The following is a 23,835-nucleotide window of genomic DNA, read 5'->3' as shown; positions in this document are numbered from 1 at the left end:
TGTATAATTGATAACTTTAAACAAAAACTGTAGAATATTTTAATATTCCTCGTATTAATGTTATTTCATACTTGAGTCGATCATGACGTCCCTGCTTGGTCCGTTCCAATGTAGTGTTATTTTAGACCCCCCCCCCCACCCACCCAACCCCTCCTCTCGCCTCCTCTCGCCTTCTCTCGCCTTCTTTGCTCTCACCGATCAAACCTCGTAAAAGTTTCTCCTTTCCGTCTTTACAATTCACAATATAATCAGTAACATCTTCAACTTACAGCTGACGTGTTACTAAAAAAGAAAATATTTAAGTCTCACCCGTCACCCCCCCCCCCACCGCGCATCACCCAAATCTCGAAAGAAAAGACAAAAGCTATTGAGTAGTTACATAAATGAAATATATGATAACGAACGATGCTTAACGTATGTTATATGTGAAACAACGCCATTCCGGGAATAACTGTAACCGCGGAGAAAAATATCACTGGAAATAATACACTTCGGGAGATTTGTTTGGTCTGAATATAAAAACAATATGTAACAGAGAATGTTTATTCCCTACCTAGACTAAATACTTTACCCCAATCCCAGTGTGCTCTTGGGTCATTTTAGTCTCTCCTCCTCTGCCCCACTCCCCTTCAGACAGCTTATCTGTACCCACCGCCACCCCTTCCTTCGCCCCCCCCCCCTGCTTCGCACATCATCTTTTTTAGGGAGCCCTTCAAATTAATTCCGTTTCTACCCGATAACATCATCACCGTTTTAGTACACACAGTAGGCCTACTCTACTTCTACAATCGTTTTCTGCACAGACGATTGATTCAAACAATTTATTTCTAAAGTAAAATAAGTTGACAGTAAATATGACACACCTGGATCTCCCGTAAATACCTAATTAGCATAACAATAGATGACACGAGCCAGGGTTAAAGATAATGAATAGAAAGATAAACGAGACACGCGTCTAGTGTACACCTGGAATGTTGTCACTGCCATGCAACGTAACCATGGAAACAGACGATAAGTAGGTCAGTCCGTGTCTAACAGTGGCTGGGAATAATACATCATTTCATTCAATACGGGTTACGTATATATCTAACAGCCATTCAGTGATACTGTATGTCATATGCCGTGATATTACGGCGTGTTCTCATTATTATTCTTTGTTTATATATTTTTAATGAGTTAACTTGATTTCCTTGGTTGTTTAATACATCCCTCACTTGCTCCTCTCACTAATTTGATAGAAGGATTGTTTTATTTCCCTTTCTTCGTTTTTTCCCTTTATGTACTTCTCGTTGGTATATGGAAGTCTGCCTAATTATCACATAATTGAATAGCCCTTAATGTAACTCACATATCTAATATGTGACTACAAACATTGCGGGTTCTTAATTGCCTAGTTTATGGAGAACAGTTTTGTTCTGTGAAGTTCATTAAACGGTTAAACGGTGGAGATATAATATTGCTCGTGTTTAGCAGAGAGAAAGGATTTCGAAGGTTCATGTCGCCTTACCAAATCTGAAATATATTAATATTATCCAACTAAGTTAATATATTTCTCAGCCATAAATCATAAACAAGCAAACAACAACACGAGCAAGAAAACAAAGCACTTGAGATCCTCTAAGATTCGTTTGATGAGATCTTTTATCTCTTTAAATATCGAATTATATACAGCACTAGTTCTTTTTATCTACACAGAACAGGCGAAAGTGATTAAATTATTCCATCGAAGTTTAAAATGTATAATGGATACCGACAACTAGAAATCGATTTCAAATTTGCAACTTAACTGTTTTTAGCGAATTTAGAAAGGCTTAGAAGGCTGTCATCATCGCCCTCAGACTGTCTTCCAATGGTTTACATTATTGTTTTAACACACGCTAACAAAATGAAGTACAGATTTCTATCCCGGTACACAATGAATGAACCTACAAGTTAACAATCAGAATAACACTTATACAACTGACAGGGTCATATCCAGGTAGTAAATATGGCCACGGTTCATTTAGTTTTGTTGCTGAGAAGGAAAAAAGAAGAAGCAGTTATTCACTTGTTGAAATGAATTCATTGCGTCATAATTTGCGATGTTTTACATGAATCATGGTGATATGCTGATTAAAACATAACATAATTAAATTGTGATAGTAACATGGTCGACAAGTAAAAAGAAAAAGAAAGGAAAATAAAACAGAAAAGAAACCGAAGGAGAGGGGTTATGTTCCTGGAAATACAGTTAGTAGAGATCTGTGGGTTATTGTATTCCGTCGGTCGCACATCCGGGGTTTTACTCCCGTCAAATCGCAGCGAATAGGGTGAAAACATGTAAAGTAATTGTGTCTAAATATCGCGAATCTACGCTTTCAGAATGCATGAAGAGAAAGATGAATACTCTACGCATAGACCTCTAGGCATAAGAATGCAAGATAAAGTGTGTACACTTCGTGACGGGTGGGCTATAGGTGTTTCAGCGTTTACATAACGCGTTGCCAATTTTTCAACACTGTTGTTTGCTTTCAATAAATCAACGATTACGTAAGACATGATCGAAGTTTTGAACTGTTGAAGAACCATAGACCCGAATTATGCATGCCTAATTAAAGTAAGTCACTATCTTCTCTCAACTTTGTTGACCCATTTCGTATGTATACACACGCTCACTTATCTCAACACTACACATTGTTTTAACCTCAGCCACATGACGTAATACACATTATACAGGACAACATACTCGGCGATACATAGTTTTATAGATAAATTTTATAACAAAACCAAGGTGAAGAGTGTTTGACCTGTAAATTTAAGCAAGTTTGAACACTTGACTGCTCATCAATCTGACTTCAAGCATTAACGGGTTTTTTTTGGTTTCGATGATAATCGTAACGTATGCATTAATGCAGGCGGAGAGAATGTGTATGTGTCTGTGTGTGTTTGTGTGTTTGTATTATCGGACCTCCAAGGACGATGATTTCACTATACACCTTTTGTCTGAGGACGTACATGTGTGTGTGTGTGTGTGAACACGATATCTCAAGTAGGGAAGCTTGGACCAATCTAAAATTTGGTGTATATAGGTACCACATTGAGTAGAAGAACCCTATTGTTTTGTGGGGAGGTCATTTGTGGTCACTTGGGGGCCAAATACTGAAAATCTTGTAAACACGATATCTCAAGGAGGTAAACTTGGACCAATCTCACATTTCGTGAATAGGAGTACCACACAGAGGAGCAGCAACCTATGTTTTTCTTGTGGAGATCTAAGGTCATTGCTTGGGGTCATCGGGGGTAACATTTTGGAAACCATGTTTTATAAGCTACCGTATCTCCCACCAGCCAGCCTATCAGATAACGTGCTCGTTACGCCTCATACGAATATGAGGCTATTGGCAATTGGTAATGAGCTTATGAGCATCCGTAGAATCTAAAACTGAAAATACGAACATATTTGCATTGGCTTCAACCTGCCGCTCGGAAGCCTTATTTTGTGTGCAGAAAGGTGTATTTTGTAATACAGCAGTTCTGTTGGACGTTTTCGTCTATTTATTTCAGGTTTGATGTAGTTTCGTTGTGACCTTCGTAGGTATTTTACAGATGTTGTATTTTTAATTGTTTGAGACACTACAGTAGGCCCACCTGCTTATTTAAGATTCTACGTCATGTTTTACTTTGTTCGACACTTACTTTTGGTGTAAAAAGGTTTTAATTTCGTAGTGAAAAAATTATAACTTTCTAATGTGCAATTACGTAGCGCTTTGCATCTGCCTAACTGCCTAACCTTTGTTCATAGAAAGTATTGATGTTGCAGATCTGTACTTTGGAGACTTGACCAACAATCAAAGGCCTAGTGGCGAGTGGAATTTGGCGATTAGATTTTTAGTCACGGTCGCCAAATAGCGAGTACTTTCAAAAATATTTGTCGAGGCCTGAAAACCTTCACAACACGATTTCTCATGGTAGAAATCATGGATACTTTTCATACATGGTATATGGATTTGCCATATTGAGTACAAGAATCCTATTGCTTGTGAGGTCAAATCTGCTATAGGTCACCAGAGGTCAAACTCTGAAAAACCTTTTACATATGTAACGATAGAAATCGTGGATACCTCTAATACTTGGTGTGTGGATTCGTAACATTGAGTACAAGACCCCTATTAATTTTGATGGAGGTGTGTATAGCCACGTAGTGTAGACTGACCTGTGTTTATCATGTCATAGTGTTATTGTAACAGCTAGTTCTGGATATACTAACAAGCAGAAGTCTACTGCATTGAAGTCATCGAAACCTCTATGCATTTTGCATTCTGGTTATCTTTAGAAAGGAGGTGTGGGGTGGGCTCCAAATATGACTTGCGTCCGTTGGGAGGGGTCTAAATGGGGAGAACCCTTTTATTAAAATATAACCTTTAATGAATAGTTTTCAATGCTGTATAGCAATATAAATCATTAGTTCAACAATTATTTTCAGTATTTTGCCTACATGTGTACATTGAGTTGTTGTGTCCGCTATAGCCCTAACATTATATATAAGATTAATGAAATATTCGAAAGCGCCTGTTTTAACCAGTCAATGGATAGATACAGAAAACAAACGATTGTAAAGATAAACGTTTTACATAAGAAATAGCAGCATCTATGCGTTCATTATGCTAATGAGATACAAGGTACGTAACCTTAATATTTTCTTTCCATTGGTCAGAGTGGTGTCTTACATAGAGATGTACATTTCAGGTATAAGGTAGGACGATACTGAGCTAGACTTTAACATATTTATTCGATATTATGCACTATCTGTTACCGGTTAATTCCAGATAATTTCAATTCAAGCTCGATAAACTCAACTTGTTGTAGTAAGGACTCTTACAGACAATAGGTTTGTATATGCGCATTTTCCTTCTCTTAGATTTTGAAGTGAACAACATATTAGCAGGGCTGTCAAATATTCTTTTCATAATATACGTACGGTTTTTATTATTAAAGTCTCGGCATAAAGGTTAGATGAGACAGACGGAAATACTGCTTGGCTTGATGAGTCGCCATATTGTAAAGGGAGGGTGATATGAATAACGAATTTCTCCTTTAACAACAATTATCTATTTCACCAAACTCAGCAATCATATCAATTATAACAATGATAATGAATAATCATATGGTACCACAAAGATTCAAGGCTCCACATGAAAAGAGTCATATTTAGAAAGATATAAGGCGAGGGGGGGGGGGGGTGATTGGGCACATGCTCCTCTACTCTTCTGAGAAACCTGCAAAGTGGCCTCCATTTGTTTATGAAACTTAACAGTTCCCACTTTTGTAATTAAAGTGTCCTCTTGTTGTATTTTTGTAACAAGTGCCTTACTTCTAAAAATTGCTAATTGGCCAAACAATATTATTTATGATAAAACATGTAATTCAAAAGTACCGGTATAAAGTAAACTTTTGTTGAAAATAATAAATACTTGAATTTGTTACTCTGTGCATTCCTTTACGTTTAAAGGAATGCTCAGAGTATTCATTTTGAGAGGTTGCACATAATTTGACAGTTTAGTGGTTTCTTGCGTGAAATCAAAGTCACATACTCCACTGCACCTCAGTGTTTGTGCCTCCACCTTCCAATCACACTTTTCTTTTGCGAATCAACGAAGATCGCATTATTGGGATTCTTAATAAAAAATAAGAACATGAAGTTGTAACAATTACTAGGTATGAAGTAAGTTGGATATTTTGGACACATGCAGCTCTTCATTGAGAACATATTTGAATACGATGATTTGATTGTGAAATGGTTTGGGAAACTCTTATCAACTCCACAAAAAAATGTTATAATATTTATTAAATTGGATTTGGATCAATGACGAAATAACTCGTGCAATTTGTTAAAATTATTGAAGGTTGATATTGAATAAATATTTAAATAGGTAAGGATCCTTGGTATACCTGTCTTGTTCATGTAATAGTAACATTTTGTGTTTACCTTTTACTGAAATCACCCGAGAGGAACAGTTGTTTCGCCCAGTAGAAAATGCTGCTATGTCCTCGACCCTCCTACCCCTCTCCCTTACATTCTTCCTCCGTTTTAGTGTATGTTTTGTAGGTTTGTTATCCCGCCATTACATTGAAATATGTAATTTGTAGCATCTTAAACTCTTTTGAGATTAAGAAACAATTTGTTCAGCTTTAAGGTTAATTATTTCTAGATTTCGTATCTTACCACTGAGCTCTAACAATCTCAGACATTTTAGTTCTCATTTAAAGCGAGGATTCACGAATACGAATTATATCATCAATACATTTGCCGAAAATAACATACGATATAAAGCACGTGATCCGAACGAAAAATGGCAAGCGGTTGTTGCAAGGATTGACTTCGATTTCTCCGTTTGTTCTGTACAATGTTGTATTTCTACATGTTTGAACAACTTTATCTTAATTGATAATGTAAAAATATAAATAGTTTAGCCAATTCTGATAATGTGGACGGCTATACATTTCACAATATCAACCACATACAATTTACATACAGCAGTTCCAACTATTATCATTATCTACAATACTCTTTCCATTCTAGTTTATTTTTCGTAGAATTGTTTGAACACAATACTTGTGATGATAATTCATTCTGATCATAATGATCAATCTGATGTGATTAATTTCCTTGTTATGTGTTGTTTACTTTGTTTATCTTCATTGATTTAGTAAACAATAAACCTGACTAGGAGGACATTCCTCTACGTCTTCTACATCTTACACGATGATTACTCTACTTCTCTCCATAGGTTTATTACATACGATCTGCCAGACACTATTCCGATTGGATCCATTCCATCATCCTTGAAATCAAGAAACGTGAAAGGTATTGTCACAATGACGTCATAATGGACACACTTAAAATATCTTACAATTAATTAAAGGCTTTTACCAACTATGTAAATTTCTTTTGACTTGTTGATTGTTGTTGATTCACATACAATAGAGTAATGAATCAGCAACACATGATTGCCAGTTTATATGAAGGAGACACCTAAAACTAAGTCTTGTGATAGTAAACAACGAACTGAATAATAGAAATGTAACAACACTTAATATTGCTACGATGGGTTGATTTAAGAGATAAGTCATGTTCCTTTCATTTCGCCCCTTCGAGATCACTGCACTATAAGATGTTTTGTGAGTAGCCATCCCAACAATGATTTGAATCTCTTCCAAAACGTAGTGGTATCATACACTTTGAACATCTAAATTACACAGTGACAATGATTGTGTAAGGTTTTGGAGTTATTTTGTGCCCCTCGGGGTCTGTCAACATCCCCCCTCTGTTAGACAAACGCATTTAAACACACACATATAAACACATCCACACCTGTTGTTTTCCCCAAAATAAGGAAAGTTTAGACTTCAAATGATATCTTCTTAGGCATAGATTGACTTATATGACTTGACTTATGTCCAATATCTAAGTGTAACCGCAATATTGTGTTTTAATTATTTTAAGTTAGTTTGAAATGCGTGGTGGTGGGGTTGTGGGGGGTGGTGGGGAGACACCCCACCACCCCCTTGATCGGCGCTGGAAAAGAGTACAATCTACATGTATTGGCGAACATTAACATTCATGCTTGATTTGCTTAGAAAAAATAATAGTACAAATAAAATGTGAGTAATGATATGTGGGAAAGCATTTAGAACTATATGTTAATTTGAAACAATATTTTATTTTTTTCATTTATACACTTACGAAAGTAAGAGTTATAATACAAAAAACAAAGAAAAGAAAACAGAATCGGCCTGTCTGTTACTCCCTTACGTCTAGATATTTCCCCAGATTTGGATAATATTTGGCTAATAAAATGAAGCAGCTTTCATAAGCTACGCCCCCTGACCCCCCCCCCCCCAACTGGTGCCTAACACTACTATACCCCGAAAATTGAGTTCTTCTCCTAAATATATGTGTGTTTCAAAATTTCTTCAAGAGAACGAAAAATATCTTCAAAGGGTGCAGCTAAAGTCCAGCGGACCCCACCAGCCTGATTGGAATACATTATAGATAACTATAATTTATCTGTTTACTATCTGTTCTGTTAACTATAATTTATCTGTTTTGTGTGTGAGTGCTATAAACGCGCTACGAGAGAACAAGGGATATCACCAAATTCAAAAACTTCAGGGGGCTTCCCCTCGTGGAACCAACAAGGGCTTGAAATATATTCCAGAGAAAGCCCCTTGACCCCGCTTGAGCTCTCAGAAAAGTTTTGTTAAATTTTGAAGTAAAATTCTTCCTGATAACCCTATCTAAAAATTATGCAGCTTCCGGAAACACCCTTTAATAACATAATAAACTATCAAAGAAAAATATATAATTTACATTTTTAGTCTGCTTTTTAATCTGCATACAATCGAAATGTGCAGGCGCTATGCTTTGTAGATGAGTACTAGTTTAATGTACAAGTCATCAATATACATTTTGTGTATCGTTCGTTATAGTGTTACATCGATATTATATACTTAATGAGGTAACGATGTATACTTTATTCCATTTACCGCGTGTTATCTGTCAAAGTTTAAACTTAACATTTTTGTTTGATTTTCGCTGAGATGCTAAACTGTTATCAAGAAAAATCAAATATTAGAGTAACCAATAATCTTGCAAGTAGTGGTTAAGAGAGGGATTCAGATAAAATTCAAGTAGTTTTATTCATCGGTCAACGCCTAAATAAAAGAACAGATTATTAATGTATTTTTTTAAATGTTTTCAACTGTATGGTCCACCATCTTGTCTACATACGTCTAAAAAAATGAAGACGTTATAGGATTCATTGTAGTCTTTTAAGTGAATTAAAGCCAAACGAATGTGTTACTAAGAAGAAACGAATACAGGCGAGAGTGGTCGGGTGCAGAAGGGCAGGTATAAATACTTCACACCGCGCTTCTTGCTCATGTGCTATTTACTCTTGGTTGTTATGGTATCTCTTTTTTTTGGGGGGGGGGGGGGAGTGTGCTTGGGGGTGATTTTACTGAAGAGCTACAGTATATGTGCGTCTTGCTGTAATGTTATATACGTCACTAGTCAAACAAAATGTAAAATGTACATACATGGCAGCTCACTATACCACCTTACATTACATCTCCGAAATATACGTTTTCAAGCAATACTATATACTGTTGTTATGAACAACTGAATTTCATGTTTTGATGTGTAATAAATATACAAATGGACATGGAAAGAAAAAAAAACCTTGCATAAAAATACTTCCGACTGTTTCTTTTACTGCGATCCAGGGTTTGCATTAGCCGCGGGATTGCGCCATTCCCGCAGTTTTTTTTTTATTTTAAATCACGCATGTAAAAAATTGCCAATACGGGATGTGCCGTAAATAAATTTCAGCTCTCAACTGAAATTATACATACATTACGGCTGTGACTGTGTAGCGATTCATCGATACACGATCGCATTTGGAATAAACGTTTAATAAAAAGTCGCGATTTTATTTGTTTTGTTATCCCGTCTATAATCCATCTTAACATCCCGTTAATATCCTTGCAGTATTTCCTTCTATTAATAAATGAATGAAAAAATATAGCAATTTTGAGAATTCCAATATTTACATATGCACGAACGTATACAGTAGCTATAACTGTGAGAGGAAAGCACTTGCTATGGACTACCAGAGATAGGCTAGCTGCTTGATAACAACAACGATACGTGCACTCGATAGACTACGTTTGCGTAAAATCACCAGAAATCACCGACCACATAGAAGCCAAAAATCACAAACCCACAAATTGTGTCGCAGTTAGCTGGTACTAAAATATTCACCGAATACTTTCGTTATTGCTGCTATCTTTGACCACATGGTAGCCAACCACCAGCCTAAGTCAATGGGGAAATCTAGCCTAACCATCTGCTTGTTATCTCAAATTGTAAGACAGTTAGCTGGAACTGAACTATTTATGGAATACTTTATTATTACTGCTATCTTCGACCACATGCTAGCCTATGACCACATCGGTTTTTTACACACACACACACACGCACACACACGGAAGCGTAGCCTTGTTAACAACTTTTAATTACCTGCAAATCGGCAATTGTTTAGAAGGCATGTGCTATGTTTTGAAGAGGTATTATAGTATTGTACGTACACAGTTGCTCTTGCGATGAATTAAATATTTCAATCTTGATTAGTTTTTACCGGTATAATATTTTCGTTTTCAGTGTTGAATGATTTTATCCACACAGGAAAAAGAACCATTACCAATGGCTAAAACTAGAAATATTAAGCAATTAAAACAGCCATCTACATTTACAAGAAAGTTATTTCATTGAATTAATCTTCTGTATTCGCGTGTCTTGATTAATCAAAGCGTGAAATCATGAAAGCAATCGCGTAGCAATTACGCGCACCCCTCTCAAAAAACGGGTACCCGTTTTGTGTGTTTTCGATTCGGGTACTCGAATGTTAAGTCGGGTACCCGGGTATTCGGGTACCCGACTCAGACCTAGACTGTTTTTACTCATTAAATAAAACTAATGCTCAAGAGAAATTTTTCATCCTCCGCTTGGATCATGCAAATTATCATGGATGCAACTATGCTTCAGGCTATGGTAGTCTCTGATGAAAAGGAATTATCGTGGTTATTCAAAATATTTACGTGTTTCTTGAGTTTAATGGAAACGAGCATTTGTCATAACGTCACAAGTAATGTAAGTGAATCATAACAGTGAAACTATGGACGTGCAGTTAGTTACAGATGATTTGTCCAGTCTTGTAGCTCCGTAATTTAACTCAATTAAGTAATTACAAATACATTTAATCTTTTTCTATCATCAATATTTAAATTATTAGTTTTCATGGTATTTGATGACATCACTAATGCGTTGTTATATAATGCTGAATATCTTGAAATCGGGTAGCTTTACAAACATCACGAGCAATCAAATGTTTCATTTCTCTGTACAATACCACATCTATAATAAGATTCTACCTAAATTCAGTTTTTAAATTAATAGTAATGTAAATACATGCAAACCTCTCTACCTCCGCCCCTCAACATTATTTCTCAGACTCTAACACAGTGTACGCTCTTTAATTGGTCTGTGTTTAAAGGACACATCGAGAATCTCATTGATAATGGTGGAGTGAAGTCACTGCTGATAATGTCATCATTGATCAATCTCAAAAGTAGTTAGTGTAAACAACACGTTTGCCCGATCAATTAAATGCTTTACAATTTTTGACAGACGTGTGTATAATAGCTACTAACGTATCCCGTGATAACAGCTTAGAGAGAGATTCGGAGACGATGAAGTCGAAGTCAAAGTCAGTTTGTGCATTATTTAGAATATTCTAAACCGTCGATATTTGGACTTCATTTTCTGACACTCTAATAACGTATTCCTGACGTATTCGAGATGATAATGATAGTAAACTGATCGGTAATCTTACTGAGATATAAGGATTGTAAACTGATCAGCTATATTACTGATATGATAATGATAGCAAACTAATAAGATCAAACTTAAGAAATCAACCAGATTGATTACTCAGCTAATATGAAGTTATCATCGAGAGCCAACATAAATCTCTTGAATATAATGTTTATGATTTCATTCAAGATCAACAAAGATTAAGTATGCACTAATCATTAACATATCTCTCTTTTATGTTTTCCGTCAGTTTGGAATACTACCGTCCATGACGAGGATCGTCGTCTGAATCTACAAACCGGTCAATGGCAGGTAAAGAGTTTGATCACCTTTCATTCAGCTATTGCTCATAATGCAAGTCTGGTCAGCTTGTTTGCGTTATGCTGCCCTAGCACTGTTTTCATTAAGTGTAAATACATCAATACAGTGATACATTGTCTGTGACGTTTACGTGTTGCTGGTAATATTACAAATTCTGACGTAAAGAAAGAATTTTCAGATACCTTCCCGCTCCTACTTCCATGGGGTGGGGGGGGGAGAGAGCGGGTGGAATATTGCGTGCGAACATGGTCTAAATGAATCTCATTAGTTCTATATTATGTACAATTTCCATATAGCTATAGCTAAAAGATTGACTTTTGGAAATGTTTACTATATATTGTACAATCTTTTTGACACATGCCGTTTTATTAATATTCAAGGTTGTGAATTTGTGTCCTATGAACTTCACGTTTATTCTGAGATGAAACCGTAGAATGTTATAAATCATATTGAACAGGTCTGCTATTGTAATTTCTGTATAATTATTCATCAAAACACATAACAACAGTCGTAACAGTCCGTTTAACTGACCATGTATCTTACTGTACCAGCTCCCTGGTTTTAATTGGTCATGTTTAGGTCTTTAGTTCTTTCTGATGGTGTGAAACGTGGGTCTTCCATGCAGCATTATAACACTAACAGATATATTACATTAAATTGTTGGTGTTGATTCAGGTAATTACTAATCAAATTAAATTTAACAATTTCTGTGGTACTTTTACGAATTGGTCAAATGCACAGGATGGTGATGGGGAAAATTTGGAAGTTAGTAATAGGAACAGATGTATGTCAAATTTGACTAAAAAAAACTTATTTTAAGTTGATTTCTATACTTTCTTAGTGTTTGACTCAAATAATGTTGAGAATTAAGTCAACGCGTAAACGTTTTAATAAAGTAAATAAAGCTGCATGTTACGTAATATTTTATATCGTTGACCAATCCATATTATATTCACACATAACTGGACTAACCTGCAACTAAGTAAGAGATCTAAATATGTTGTTTCAATCACATGAATGTTACTTATACTAGTGAGGTATTTATCGTTTAATCAGATTCAGACAATAGTTTGTCCGACAAATTTAATGTCATTTTTCATTTGTTTGTGTTCAAACCTTTAATATCTCTGCCTACTCTCATCTTTCCTGGTGTGATTTGGTGAAACAAAGTAACATTAAGTTTTCAAGGTCCTTATCTTTCCTTTTACGGCTAAGTTTGTTACCAGCATATTGTAGCAAAAACAACACAAAATACAGAACTTTAAAATATCCATTATGGTATTCTTCCTTGTGAATTAAATCTTGCTAATAAATTAACTGTGTTGCTTAGAAAGCTTCAGGGGATTAGAAGGATCACTTGCTTAAATTATTATTTATCCGGATTAGTGTATACGTCACTGACATAAGTGTGTGGGTCCAAGAAGGCTTAGACATAATGAAAGGACGGGTCTGGTTTTTATTTGAAACCAATACACTCTGGTATATTCTTCTGAATGGTAATGCTTGCCATGATCTTGGTCATTTGTATATATGGAGGAAAGAGGAGCTATTTTAATTACTGACATTTCAAGGACTCCGGGGGTGGGCGGGGGGATAAGGATCATTGTAATCGTGTACAATGGGAACAAATTAGAAAACAGAAAGAAAATCTGTAGTATATATGTGTGGCTCCTCTTATCCGCTTCGTTGTTATCTTGTACGGATACCATGGTAACCAAAACAAATGCAATCTCTTTATAAAATATAAATATAAGACAAATTTGTACTATTTCCCGCGTGTTTGGAACGGACACAAACAAACATACATTAGACGATTTTGAATATGTCAGGATCCGAAGGGTGGGTGGGGGGGTGGAGTGGAGTGGAGTTGTTCCAACTCTGTTAATGATGATCTCGTTGAATATTTATAATTTGTTGTTGGCTAATTGTTTATGTATCTTGATAATTATCTGCAATTGTTAAAGATATTATATTGCAACACCTGGACCTTATCATTAGTGTCTGGGATTGTGTGGAGAGTTGAGGGCGCCAAGTAAAATACAGGAAAAACTCACGTACATTTTGTATCACGTTTATTCCAAACGTAGACACAAACTTTTGAAATTTTGAAAGTGAACAGAAATACATATCTTTAAAATATATGTTTATAATAAAATTATGTAAGTTAATCACGGGCATCGTTATGATAATTAACAAACGAGCATAGCATTTCAGCATTCAGTAGAACACTAGTACAGATGTACACTTTTACTATCCTTTCTTCTAAGTTCAATCTTACTCAATTATTAACTCAGATGTATCAAGGTAAATGTTCCTGCGACGGTTCCACGTACACTCATTTGAATAAAACATTTAATACTTGTAGTTTCTAGGTCAGAAATGAGGATGAACTGGTAATATAACATATGGTGACCGATGCGTAGCAGCGCGATTCAACATTGTTGTTCTTCGTTTAGTTTTAAAACCATAACATAAACTAGTTTTATTGCCTATTATTTGTGTGTTGAGTGCATAGATAAACGAAATTGCTTGTGAATATCAGACTCACCGTTTTCCAGAGTGCAAATGCTGGACATTTTGGCGATTTATATAAAAGAAGGAAGAGGTGATACGTTTATTGCTAAAATGAAAGAAAATTGAAGACTATTTTGTAATTTGTGAAAATATTATATTCGTGATTTGGAATAAACTGTAGAAGAAGATTTGCAAATATATTTTTAGTGGCACCAGATTCGCTCTGTGGAGTAAATCATGACCGATGATTCGGTGGAGCTGTGATTAAATCAATTCCCACGCATATTTACACAACAATACCATTATACCAGTCAGTATGTGGGGGCAGTTATACTACTGCTTCGTTCTGTTGTCTATAGATACCATGGTAACCAAATAACTAGACACGTATGTTGTGACGCTGTACACAGATCACAATGTTGAGAAAGATCACGCACATGAATCTATTTTTTGCGTCGCGGATATATATGCTAAGCCTTTGTCGTATATTGCTTTCTGGATTTTGTTAAAAAGCAACTCATATGGGCAGTAGACTCTCCTTTGGGGAAGCTGGATGATCCATTTACAGCAATGGTTGGATGACACGAATAACTTAACGGATGTAACATTTACATAGCTGTTAACAGTTTCAACTTAATTGCCATCAAATAGCACTCAAAAGCTTCCATCAGTTTGATGAAGTTTTATAATTAGGATAGATGCTTGAACTCAGTGGAAACCTGGTTGTTTCTTAACCAGCATCGGAACTTAAATAACACCTATCACATTTGTCATAACACATATACATACTAACTTCACCTTCTTATACATGTAAGAATTGGGGCTGAAGTTGTTTCTATTCTAAAATCCTGCTGAGGCTAATACAAACGGTCAGATTCATAGTTCCTACTATAATATTGCTATACCGTTGTTCAAATAACATACACTTAGAGTTTCCGTAAGAAATATATAACTCGAACCTATTACAAAAAGTCCGGCGCATATATTGTTCATTTCCTTTCCGTTATCACCAGTATAAATATAAAATATTTATAAATAGGAGAACCAAAGACTAGGAAATATAAAAATATGTACATCAATATGAACATAAATATCAGAAAGCAAAAGATTAAAAATTAGTTGAAAACTTATGTTACTAAAAATAATCTACAAAAGGATTCAAGTCATTCTGTTTGAATAAACTTTACAGCAAAGCAAAAAAAAAAAAAAAACCTGAAGGGCTTTATTCCATTTTGGGGGGCAGGATATTAAGATTGTGTACATTTCTGTTGGCTTTTACTAAGACCCCGGTCACACGTATAAAATTGCATCTTTCGACCATCGTTTCTTAACTATAGTCCGACCATATTAAGCTGTATACGGTAGCGGTCACACGTAGCATACTCACACTACTTTGTACTATATTCTTATTCGCGGACACAGTGCATCAGTGAGTTAATTATGCTTTTGCAAAGCTATCATGCGCAGTTGCGATGGGTCGGTCAAGGGTCACGGTTTTGACGATGTTTCGCGTTTTTTTTTAGATGTAAGTAGTATATGATGGCGATGGAAGTAGCGCTTCATTGGTTCTTAGATTTGTATAGGATTTGTATTACGAAGGACGCGTCACATATTGGAAGAAGCATTCCTGCAAAGACAAGAAGCTGCTGTTCGCCGACTTTCGTAATACACAGCGAAATATTATGGATATGCAAGTCCAGCACGCACTGCTCACGCTAATGTGTATGCGTCCGTTCGTATCCCTCTTTCGCCATCATTTCCGCACACTTCCTAAACACCTCCTTATTCCTGACGGGGTTTTCCACCATACTCTGTATCTACTCCCCCCAAAAATATATCAATTAGTGTCAGGACTTCTTGTACCTCCCAGGTTTTACCGTGAGTAGTGGCCGCCATTGCAAGTTGTCTTAAGGAATTGTTTGGAGTGTTAATTGTTGTGTTGCTTTGTGGTAGAAACCGTACGTGTGTATGTACAGTACATGTATTAGTGTACCGTATGCAGTGCAGTGCAGGTTGGTTTTGTTTACATCGTATGTATCTAGGCACGCGTCGCTATGTCAAGGGATTGAAATCGGGGATTTCAGGCCGAGGTCAGTGTTTATGCTAAAATGCGTAGTCGGACAACGCAATTGCGGTCACACGCATGGTTATTCCTGCTAACGATGGTCGGACCATGGTTAATTCGGGGCTAATGATGCTAATTACCATCTTTAGTGGACGATGGTCGGACGATCGTCAGACCATAGTAGAGAGCGGTCACATGCAAATCGTACCATGGTCGGACCATGGTCGGACCATCGTTATGTTTGAGAAAATGTACGTGTGACCGGGGTCTAAAATACCGTAAGTGCAGGATATAGTGGGTGTTCCATACGAATAGTTCATGTCTTCTCAACCAATAGGAATTGTCCAATCAAAACGCTCAAAGGAATAATTAGTTAACGGAAGAGTTGTAAATGTTGCAGATTATAATTATGGGGATTTTTAATCTGATTTTTTTTTTTTTGATACACCATTATTGATGTAAGAATTATCCCTCGCGACAAAAATGGTATAATCAATGCTACATCTAAAACATCACCTTTGACGATGTCATAGAGGGATTTGCCTTAAGTACAGACTAAGCTGATTTACAGATACGACTGTCTGGTATAACAGACCACACATAGTCATATAGTCTATATCGCTGTAGGTATTCCGTTGCAGTCGCTCCGGACTAAGACATGTTTGTTTACATGTATGAAAGTGCTACAGTATGCATAGCTATAGAGAATTCAAACTAATCTTGATGATTTTCTAACTTTAAGATATTGACATAAAATATATATATTTTTTTATTAGATTTGTTTAAACTGTTACAGATCAGTGAGGTATGCAACATAATGATATAATATAGGTCACGGTAGGTCAGAGCGTTAATCTAGGATATGATCTTCATTTCGCTCGACATTGCAATGTTACATGTTGTCAAGTGGTATACTTCCTGTTAGGCTCACAGTATACGTTAGAAACCCTCGTGATGATATTACACAGTTTTCATCACCCTTTTATAATCCTAAGCTTTGTATTTTGCTCAACTTTATGTTTGTGCTAGAAAACTACTTTCCATATTTTATTATAAACTGTCCCTACTCCTCTCTTTCAAAGCCCTTACGTCTGATTTGGAAACATATTCATGTATTCCTAAATCAGCCGTATACCCGTTGTTGTATTTTATTATTAACTGAACATGAAACGAAATCTTGTGCAACTGTAAATGTTTAGATATGTATGTGCGCATTAATGAAGTGGTAATTCATGTAAGCACACGTTGTACTTTAGGAAATCATTCTAATTCAGTAAACTTGAACCCAAATAAAGACAATTGGTCATACAAATCTACGTATTGCCTAATTATCGTGACGGCACACTTTCTATGGTTTGATTCGTTGTTTTTAATTAGCATATCAAAGATGAAAAACAACTCCCTTGAATATTCTAATCGGGGAGGGGGTTGGGGCCGGGTTCCCATACTAAAGTAACGACAATTATATTTAATGATAATCTGCAATTGTCCAACGACGATGAGTTATTTCTCCAGGATGTATATATATCGTACAATACACAATATACGTTAGAAACCTTGTGACGAGGTTGGTACAAATAAATGAAAATAAATAAAGTCTCCCTTCCACGCTCGTACTCCAGCACTTTCATCCTATTTCCTAATTATTGTTGTCCTTCTTTCTCTGCATGTAGACCCCTTTGTGCTCTCCTTATAGAAGTAATTGTATTGTGAATCAATGAACATTCTCAATTTTAAAATAGAGAATATTCAGACAGATAAAACATATAAAGCGAAATGAATCTATCGTGCTTCCATTGCCTCTCTTCCACACCGTCTCAGACAAAAAATGTTGATTGTTGAAAATATCGATGGATAATTTTCATCTCTAGAATCTTTACGTCTGACGTCACTGAACGCAGCAATACAACAATCATTAAATGTGACTCGGTTCAAGTAGTTTAAGTTGTAATGGGATTTTGGGGATCCATATTGATTATATTTCATTATTGATTTAGATTAATGTATATATACGTGACTGACTGATATGAATGTATGGGTCCAAACAGGCTTACCTGTATATATGAAAGGACGGATCTGGGTTTAACTTAAACTAAGAAACAAATGGATTGTTTAGTTAGGTTTCTTCAACTTGATGTACTTTAACATACTAGGAAAATTAAAGCAGAGGTGAATAGTTTAACTATTTAAAAGTTTAACTAAAAGATTAAATTGAGGGTTTTTAATTCATTTTTAAGAAACGTCTTTTTCTACCATCCTCTTTAAAATATTTGTCTTATTCCTTTCGTCTTTTGAATAACTGCTAAATAAAGTTTTAAAAAAGCAGTATCTCGAAGGAGCGCAGGCCCGAGTGGGAGGAGATGGGGAGGGGGGGGGGGGTGTTCAAAGTACCTAGTAATGTGGTTGATTTTGTAAAATTTACCACCGGGCAAATTAACTTTTGTATCCTCATAATTATATTTAAGTGCTGGCGATAATATAATGCAACACCCGGGCTTGGTATCCTCACATGGTACTCATTGTTATTAGTACTCTTGCCATCAGAGTCCTTCAATATGTCTGTATATTATTGGATAAGAAAGACTATGATGTAGTAGAGTGAAATTATTCCTTATCTCGAGCCGAGTCCGAGACCTATTGGTTCGAGTATGGTACTCTCGAATCCGAACAGCGTTATATAGAGTATATGAGCAACCCAAACCAAGTCCAGCTAATACATAGAGACACAGTATTGACGAGCTCACGCGGTTTCTGCCAATACTAGTCTCATAGACACACAGGGCGTATCCAGGTGCGTATCCAGGGGGGCGTTGGGGGCGCGCGCCCCCCGGGTAAGGAAAAGAGGAGAGAAAAAAAGAGAAGAAAAAAGGGAAAAGGAGGGGGGAAAAAAGAAAAGGAGGAGAGGAAGGAAGGGAAAAGAAAAAGAAAAAAGAGAGAAAAAGGAAAAAAGGAGGGAGTAGAAGATAGCCAAGACCTCGGGAAGAGAAAGAGGAACAGTCATAGTTAAAGCGCTGATCCCTATAATATACACAGGGTAGCCAGTGACAGATCAAGGATTACGGAGTGGGTGTGCGCCTCACCCTACCCCTTACACCGACAACTCCATTTTTGACGTTTCCATTTTTCCTCTCTCACTAATGTATCTATGTAAATACTATATATGGTCTATCATAACGTGTGTGTGTGTATGGACGCCTTAAACAATTGTACAATTGTGCTATATGGAACCAACTGTGGCTGGTCTTGAACTCGACCGAGTCGTCGGGGTACATGACGCATTTCGGGAAGGGGGCGACCCCCCCCCGAGCAAATTTTCGTTATGACATCGCTAGTAATTTCAAAATAGAAAATGCTTAAATGCAAGTTACAAGGCCTGGGAAGTGTCATTTCCAGCGATCTGGGAGGCATTTTCGGCCAAAAATTTTCTTGTACGCTTCGCGCCAACTCAAGGTGGCGCTTCGCTTAGATAGTTTGCCTACAGGCTTCGCCCCTCCCTTGGCAATTACTCGCTACACACCTGTTCGAATTTGTAAAGCAAAGAGCAGATATAACATCATATCAGTGAGCATTGAATGCATGTTCCACGATGAACAGCCTCAAAAACTGTCTATGTGTGTAGTTAAAGGCGTAGGAGACCAATTGGATTTGGGGGCTGTAATGACTTGCCCGAAAAAAGCAAAAATTTTTCGCGCGCTTCGCGCGCGTTCTACATATCGATGCCAATATCATATAACCAAGCATCGGTCATTACAGTGCATGGCATAGTGTACAGCACGGTCCATCAAAGTTGCACAGTATACCGCTGGATGCTATGTAAACAACCAAATGTCTTATGTAGATGGAGAAAAATCACATACAGATCCATTTATGTCAAAACTCTCTTTTGCAGTAGTAATGTCAACCAAGCTTAGAACTTTATTTTAATTACCAAGGAGATAATTTTGACCTGTCTGTTAGGGGATCAAGGAGGTTTTTCTATATTGCTTGTCCATAGATTGAATTTTTTGCAACATTATGGGTATGTTTTCAAGTGATTTTATTCACGAGAAATGGGAATTTTCAAATTATCAACAAATAATGGGCTTAAATCCTTCAAAAGTGGGGCTTTCGGATATTGTGGGCCCAGACGTAGAATCACCTACAAAAGCAATGATCCATAGGACATGCAATCAGGTCGAACATGATGTGTGACTGGTGACAATCTTCAAAAAGGTTATGGATGGAAAAAACTTTTGGGAAATACTTGGTTCTCAGGCAAAAGTGTGCATCTGGTTGCTCATTTTCAAGCCCGAGAGGTGCTATTTCCGGTGATCTGGGGGGTATCAAAACCAGAACATTTTCTTGTACGCTGCGCGCCAACCGATGGTGGCGCTCCGCTTAGATAGTAATTCGCGCCCCCCGGGTTAGAAAATCCTGGCTGGATACGCGCCTGGTATCGGTTATATAAACACACTCTAAATATTCCTTAATTTACAGACAGCCGCTTCCTGGTCTAAATGTTCCTTGTCTAACGTTGAAGAGAGAGAGTCAACTATTGGAAAACTTATTATGTTCGCATGTAAAAACTTCCAATTAAACATACACACACCCAGGGTAAATTTAGACAGAAAGCAATATGTGCAGGGATTATTATATTCCATGATTTGTCTCGGTCTAACAGATCTAGACTAGTCTAGATTCTCCCCTCGTGGCTCTTATTTTTCGTGTTCATCATACAACTGAATTTCCCAAACTGTCATGGATATGTCTTCACGATCAACAATACAATAGAAACAAAATATCTAAGACAAAGGGGGAGGAATGAGGGGGGTAACTAATAGTATGCTTTGTGGGCTCACCAAAATTTCCCTTTTTTGGCCATACATCGATCCAACCACGATGTTCTGGGGTCTACTTTATAATACTACCCTCTTTTCCCTTCTCATGAGAAGTTCATCATTTTGACGTCACCCAGTGTTTAATGACATCACTCAGTGTTTGATGACGTCACTTACTGACACTCAGTGTTCGATGACGGTTTTGAACATAAGTATGTTTTCCCTATAAAGCTGATGTATTCATCTTTTTAAGTCCGAGCATCTTACATTGATGAGTCTATCTCCTATATTGACTTTAGGGTGTTCAATGCAGATGTGCGTTTACCTGCCAATAGTAGTTTACTGTGATATTAGTGAAGATATATCATTCTAACTTTTACTTTTTTGCTTCGCTATATTATATTTACGTGAAATTCAATATCAAAATCTCATAAATATAACATTTCTCTTCCTTTCAGGCATGTGACAGAAGTGGCAATCTACCAGGAGAAGAGGTAAGAGAAACATAGATTCGTGTTCCTGTTAATTAGTAACGGTAATTTTAATAGCAGACAAAGAGGTATTCATTAATGTGAAACAAAGAAATAAGACAAAAGAATACTAGACTTTGTTTCTCATCAGGGGAAAGATATACAATTGTAGTTTATCGAACATAGAATTTAGATAGGGCAGTTGTGATGATAGCACTGGTCTCAAGTTTAGATGCGGCCTAAATAATCTTCCTTCCGCACACATGGTCAAAGAAATGGTAAACAAAGAAACGATAGACTTTTATATACTACAAGGTTTAGTCAGATGTTATGGAGCGTTACAAGCTTCACACAATATTGGAAAATAACTTTTAAGCTGTCAATCCCCTCCCGCTGGTAGATGCTACATGATTATTTTATTTCACTCTGCTGATGTGCATATCATAATTCGTTAGCAATTCAAAAATTATCAAGAAGATAGTTTAAATTTCTTGTAGAAAATTCTTTGTTCATTAATTTCTCCGAGATTTTTTTTTCACAGTTTATTAATCGTGAAAGGAACTGATAAAAAAAATAAACATTTTGAATCTCACTTTTATAGGGTAACAGTTTTCTCTACACACAAAGGGCTAACTGTAGAAGTCTATACTCAAATCTACCATAAATCTCTATTCCGGTATTTTTTAATATAATAAAATCATTCCCTGGGGTCGGGGAGGAGTTGGGGATGGTTTAGGAGGGTATCCGTTGGGTGATAGCATCATGAATTATGGTGAAACGAGAGCATATACACTGTGTCATAAAATCACTATCTGGTAGCCAACTGTTGTTATATGACATGTAAGGAAACTAGTAGTAATGAACGGTTGATGTTTTAGTGACTGAGTGCTGACGTCATGCTGTAATCCCTTATAGAGTGGATTAAATGGAGGAGGGGTGCATCAAGTAAGTTCCAGTTTGGGTCCGTTTATATAAAAGACATGAACACAATGGTGTAGGTAGCTAACGACACTCTAGTGATTTGGATGAAGCTGCGTGTATGAGAGTTGACTCTCTTCCAACATAAACTTAAAACATACATTTATTGAGCAATATACTTCCCAAATGTGTGTCAGTTCAAAGCCTCAAGTAAGATTTCGAGATGGTTTACGCTGGTTCATATCTCAATTAATTTACTATTTATTAGCACAACCTGGTACAGTTAATTGTTTTTACGGTGGTTTTTAGTCTGTTTTTTTTTTTGAAAAATGAAAGCCACTTTCTGAATATTGTACAAAATCTTTCTAATGTTAGTCAACATGAGCTAGCAATGAATTAAAATTATACATAGTTTTTCCTCTACATGAAATTTTATTTTGGAAAATAAATGAAAACATTGATCATTAACATGTCGTTGCCTAAACACATTTACAAACAGGTGACTCATATAACACCAACTAAGGAGGTTACATTTTGCTGTTTAATTCAATTTGTTACGTTATATGTCTGACTTATCCAGCTAACAAATAATATTGTTATGGGCGTTTAGTATAATGTTAACGTTTGTTCAGATTGAACATAAAAGCTGATTTCAAGGCACGTTTTATCTTTCCTCGTAGGTCTCTTTAAATTATCTTCAAATACGACGTCAGCGTACACTTGCAGCTAAGGTGTATTACTGCTACATAACGCATTGTGTATACGAAATTTTACTAAGGGAAATTGGGTGTTTACTCACCATGCATGCGACGGATGAGTTGACGTGATGAAGTTTTTCTCCTGAAAGGCATACAACTAGCGGCTGGTAGTTCCATTGTTTCAAGGCGGTGGGAAAGGGAGGATTCGTCCGACTTAGTTGTTTAAAACTAGATTTTGTTACCCAAAGTTATAGATGAAAATTTAAATTAACCCCACCCCATCCCTCTTCATGGACGTCTTTTGTCCACCAACTTTCTTCGGCGAAGTGTAAGAAGTCACTCATAGTTAAAATCGTTGTAATGCATCTTGACATATGGGGTCTATAGAAATATTGGACAAAACTGTAAGGTGTAACCATGGAGACACAGGAACAATATTAATTAATTACCTCGATCTGTAGCTATTTTCATGTTAATGGATAAAGGAAACAAATTGCCCTTGGATGTCGAACATTAACCCGTCAAAACGTTTACAATACTTTCATAAACAGCGGTCAGTTTCACCCTTCAACGTCCGGATTACCTTTCATTTTGAATTAAGAAACGCTATACTGATACT

At 36.5% G+C, this 23,835-nt stretch overlaps 2 protein-coding genes across 11 annotated transcripts in view; one reads left to right on the top strand and one right to left on the bottom strand.

Annotated features, from left to right (window-relative positions):
- LOC139969995 (uncharacterized) overlaps window positions 1–23,835 on the bottom strand; it is a 958,452-nt gene that overhangs the window by 578,001 nt on the left and 356,616 nt on the right. The gene's annotated exons all lie outside the window — the stretch shown is intronic.
- The window catches only part of LOC139969970 (uncharacterized), a 395,025-nt gene that overhangs the window by 288,830 nt on the left and 82,360 nt on the right, over window positions 1–23,835 (top strand). The window contains exons 9-10 of one of the 5 annotated variants that reach the window (XM_071975447.1): window positions 11,664–11,725; window positions 21,589–21,624. The exons of 2 other annotated variants lie outside the window; for them this stretch is intronic. In XM_071975447.1, the coding sequence (XP_071831548.1) occupies window positions 11,664–11,725; window positions 21,589–21,624 (98 nt within the window). Of the gene's footprint in view, window positions 1–6,767; window positions 7,966–11,663; window positions 11,726–21,588; window positions 21,625–23,835 lie in introns of those variants that run through there. 2 more of the 5 variants (XM_071975452.1, XM_071975451.1) reach the window with 2 other exon arrangements.

Source organism: Apostichopus japonicus, chromosome 7, assembly GCF_037975245.1.
Source record: "Apostichopus japonicus isolate 1M-3 chromosome 7, ASM3797524v1, whole genome shotgun sequence".
In the NCBI taxonomy this organism is placed as follows: domain Eukaryota; kingdom Metazoa; phylum Echinodermata; class Holothuroidea; order Aspidochirotida; family Stichopodidae; genus Apostichopus; species Apostichopus japonicus.
This window is presented reverse-complemented; position numbering and strand designations above follow the sequence as displayed.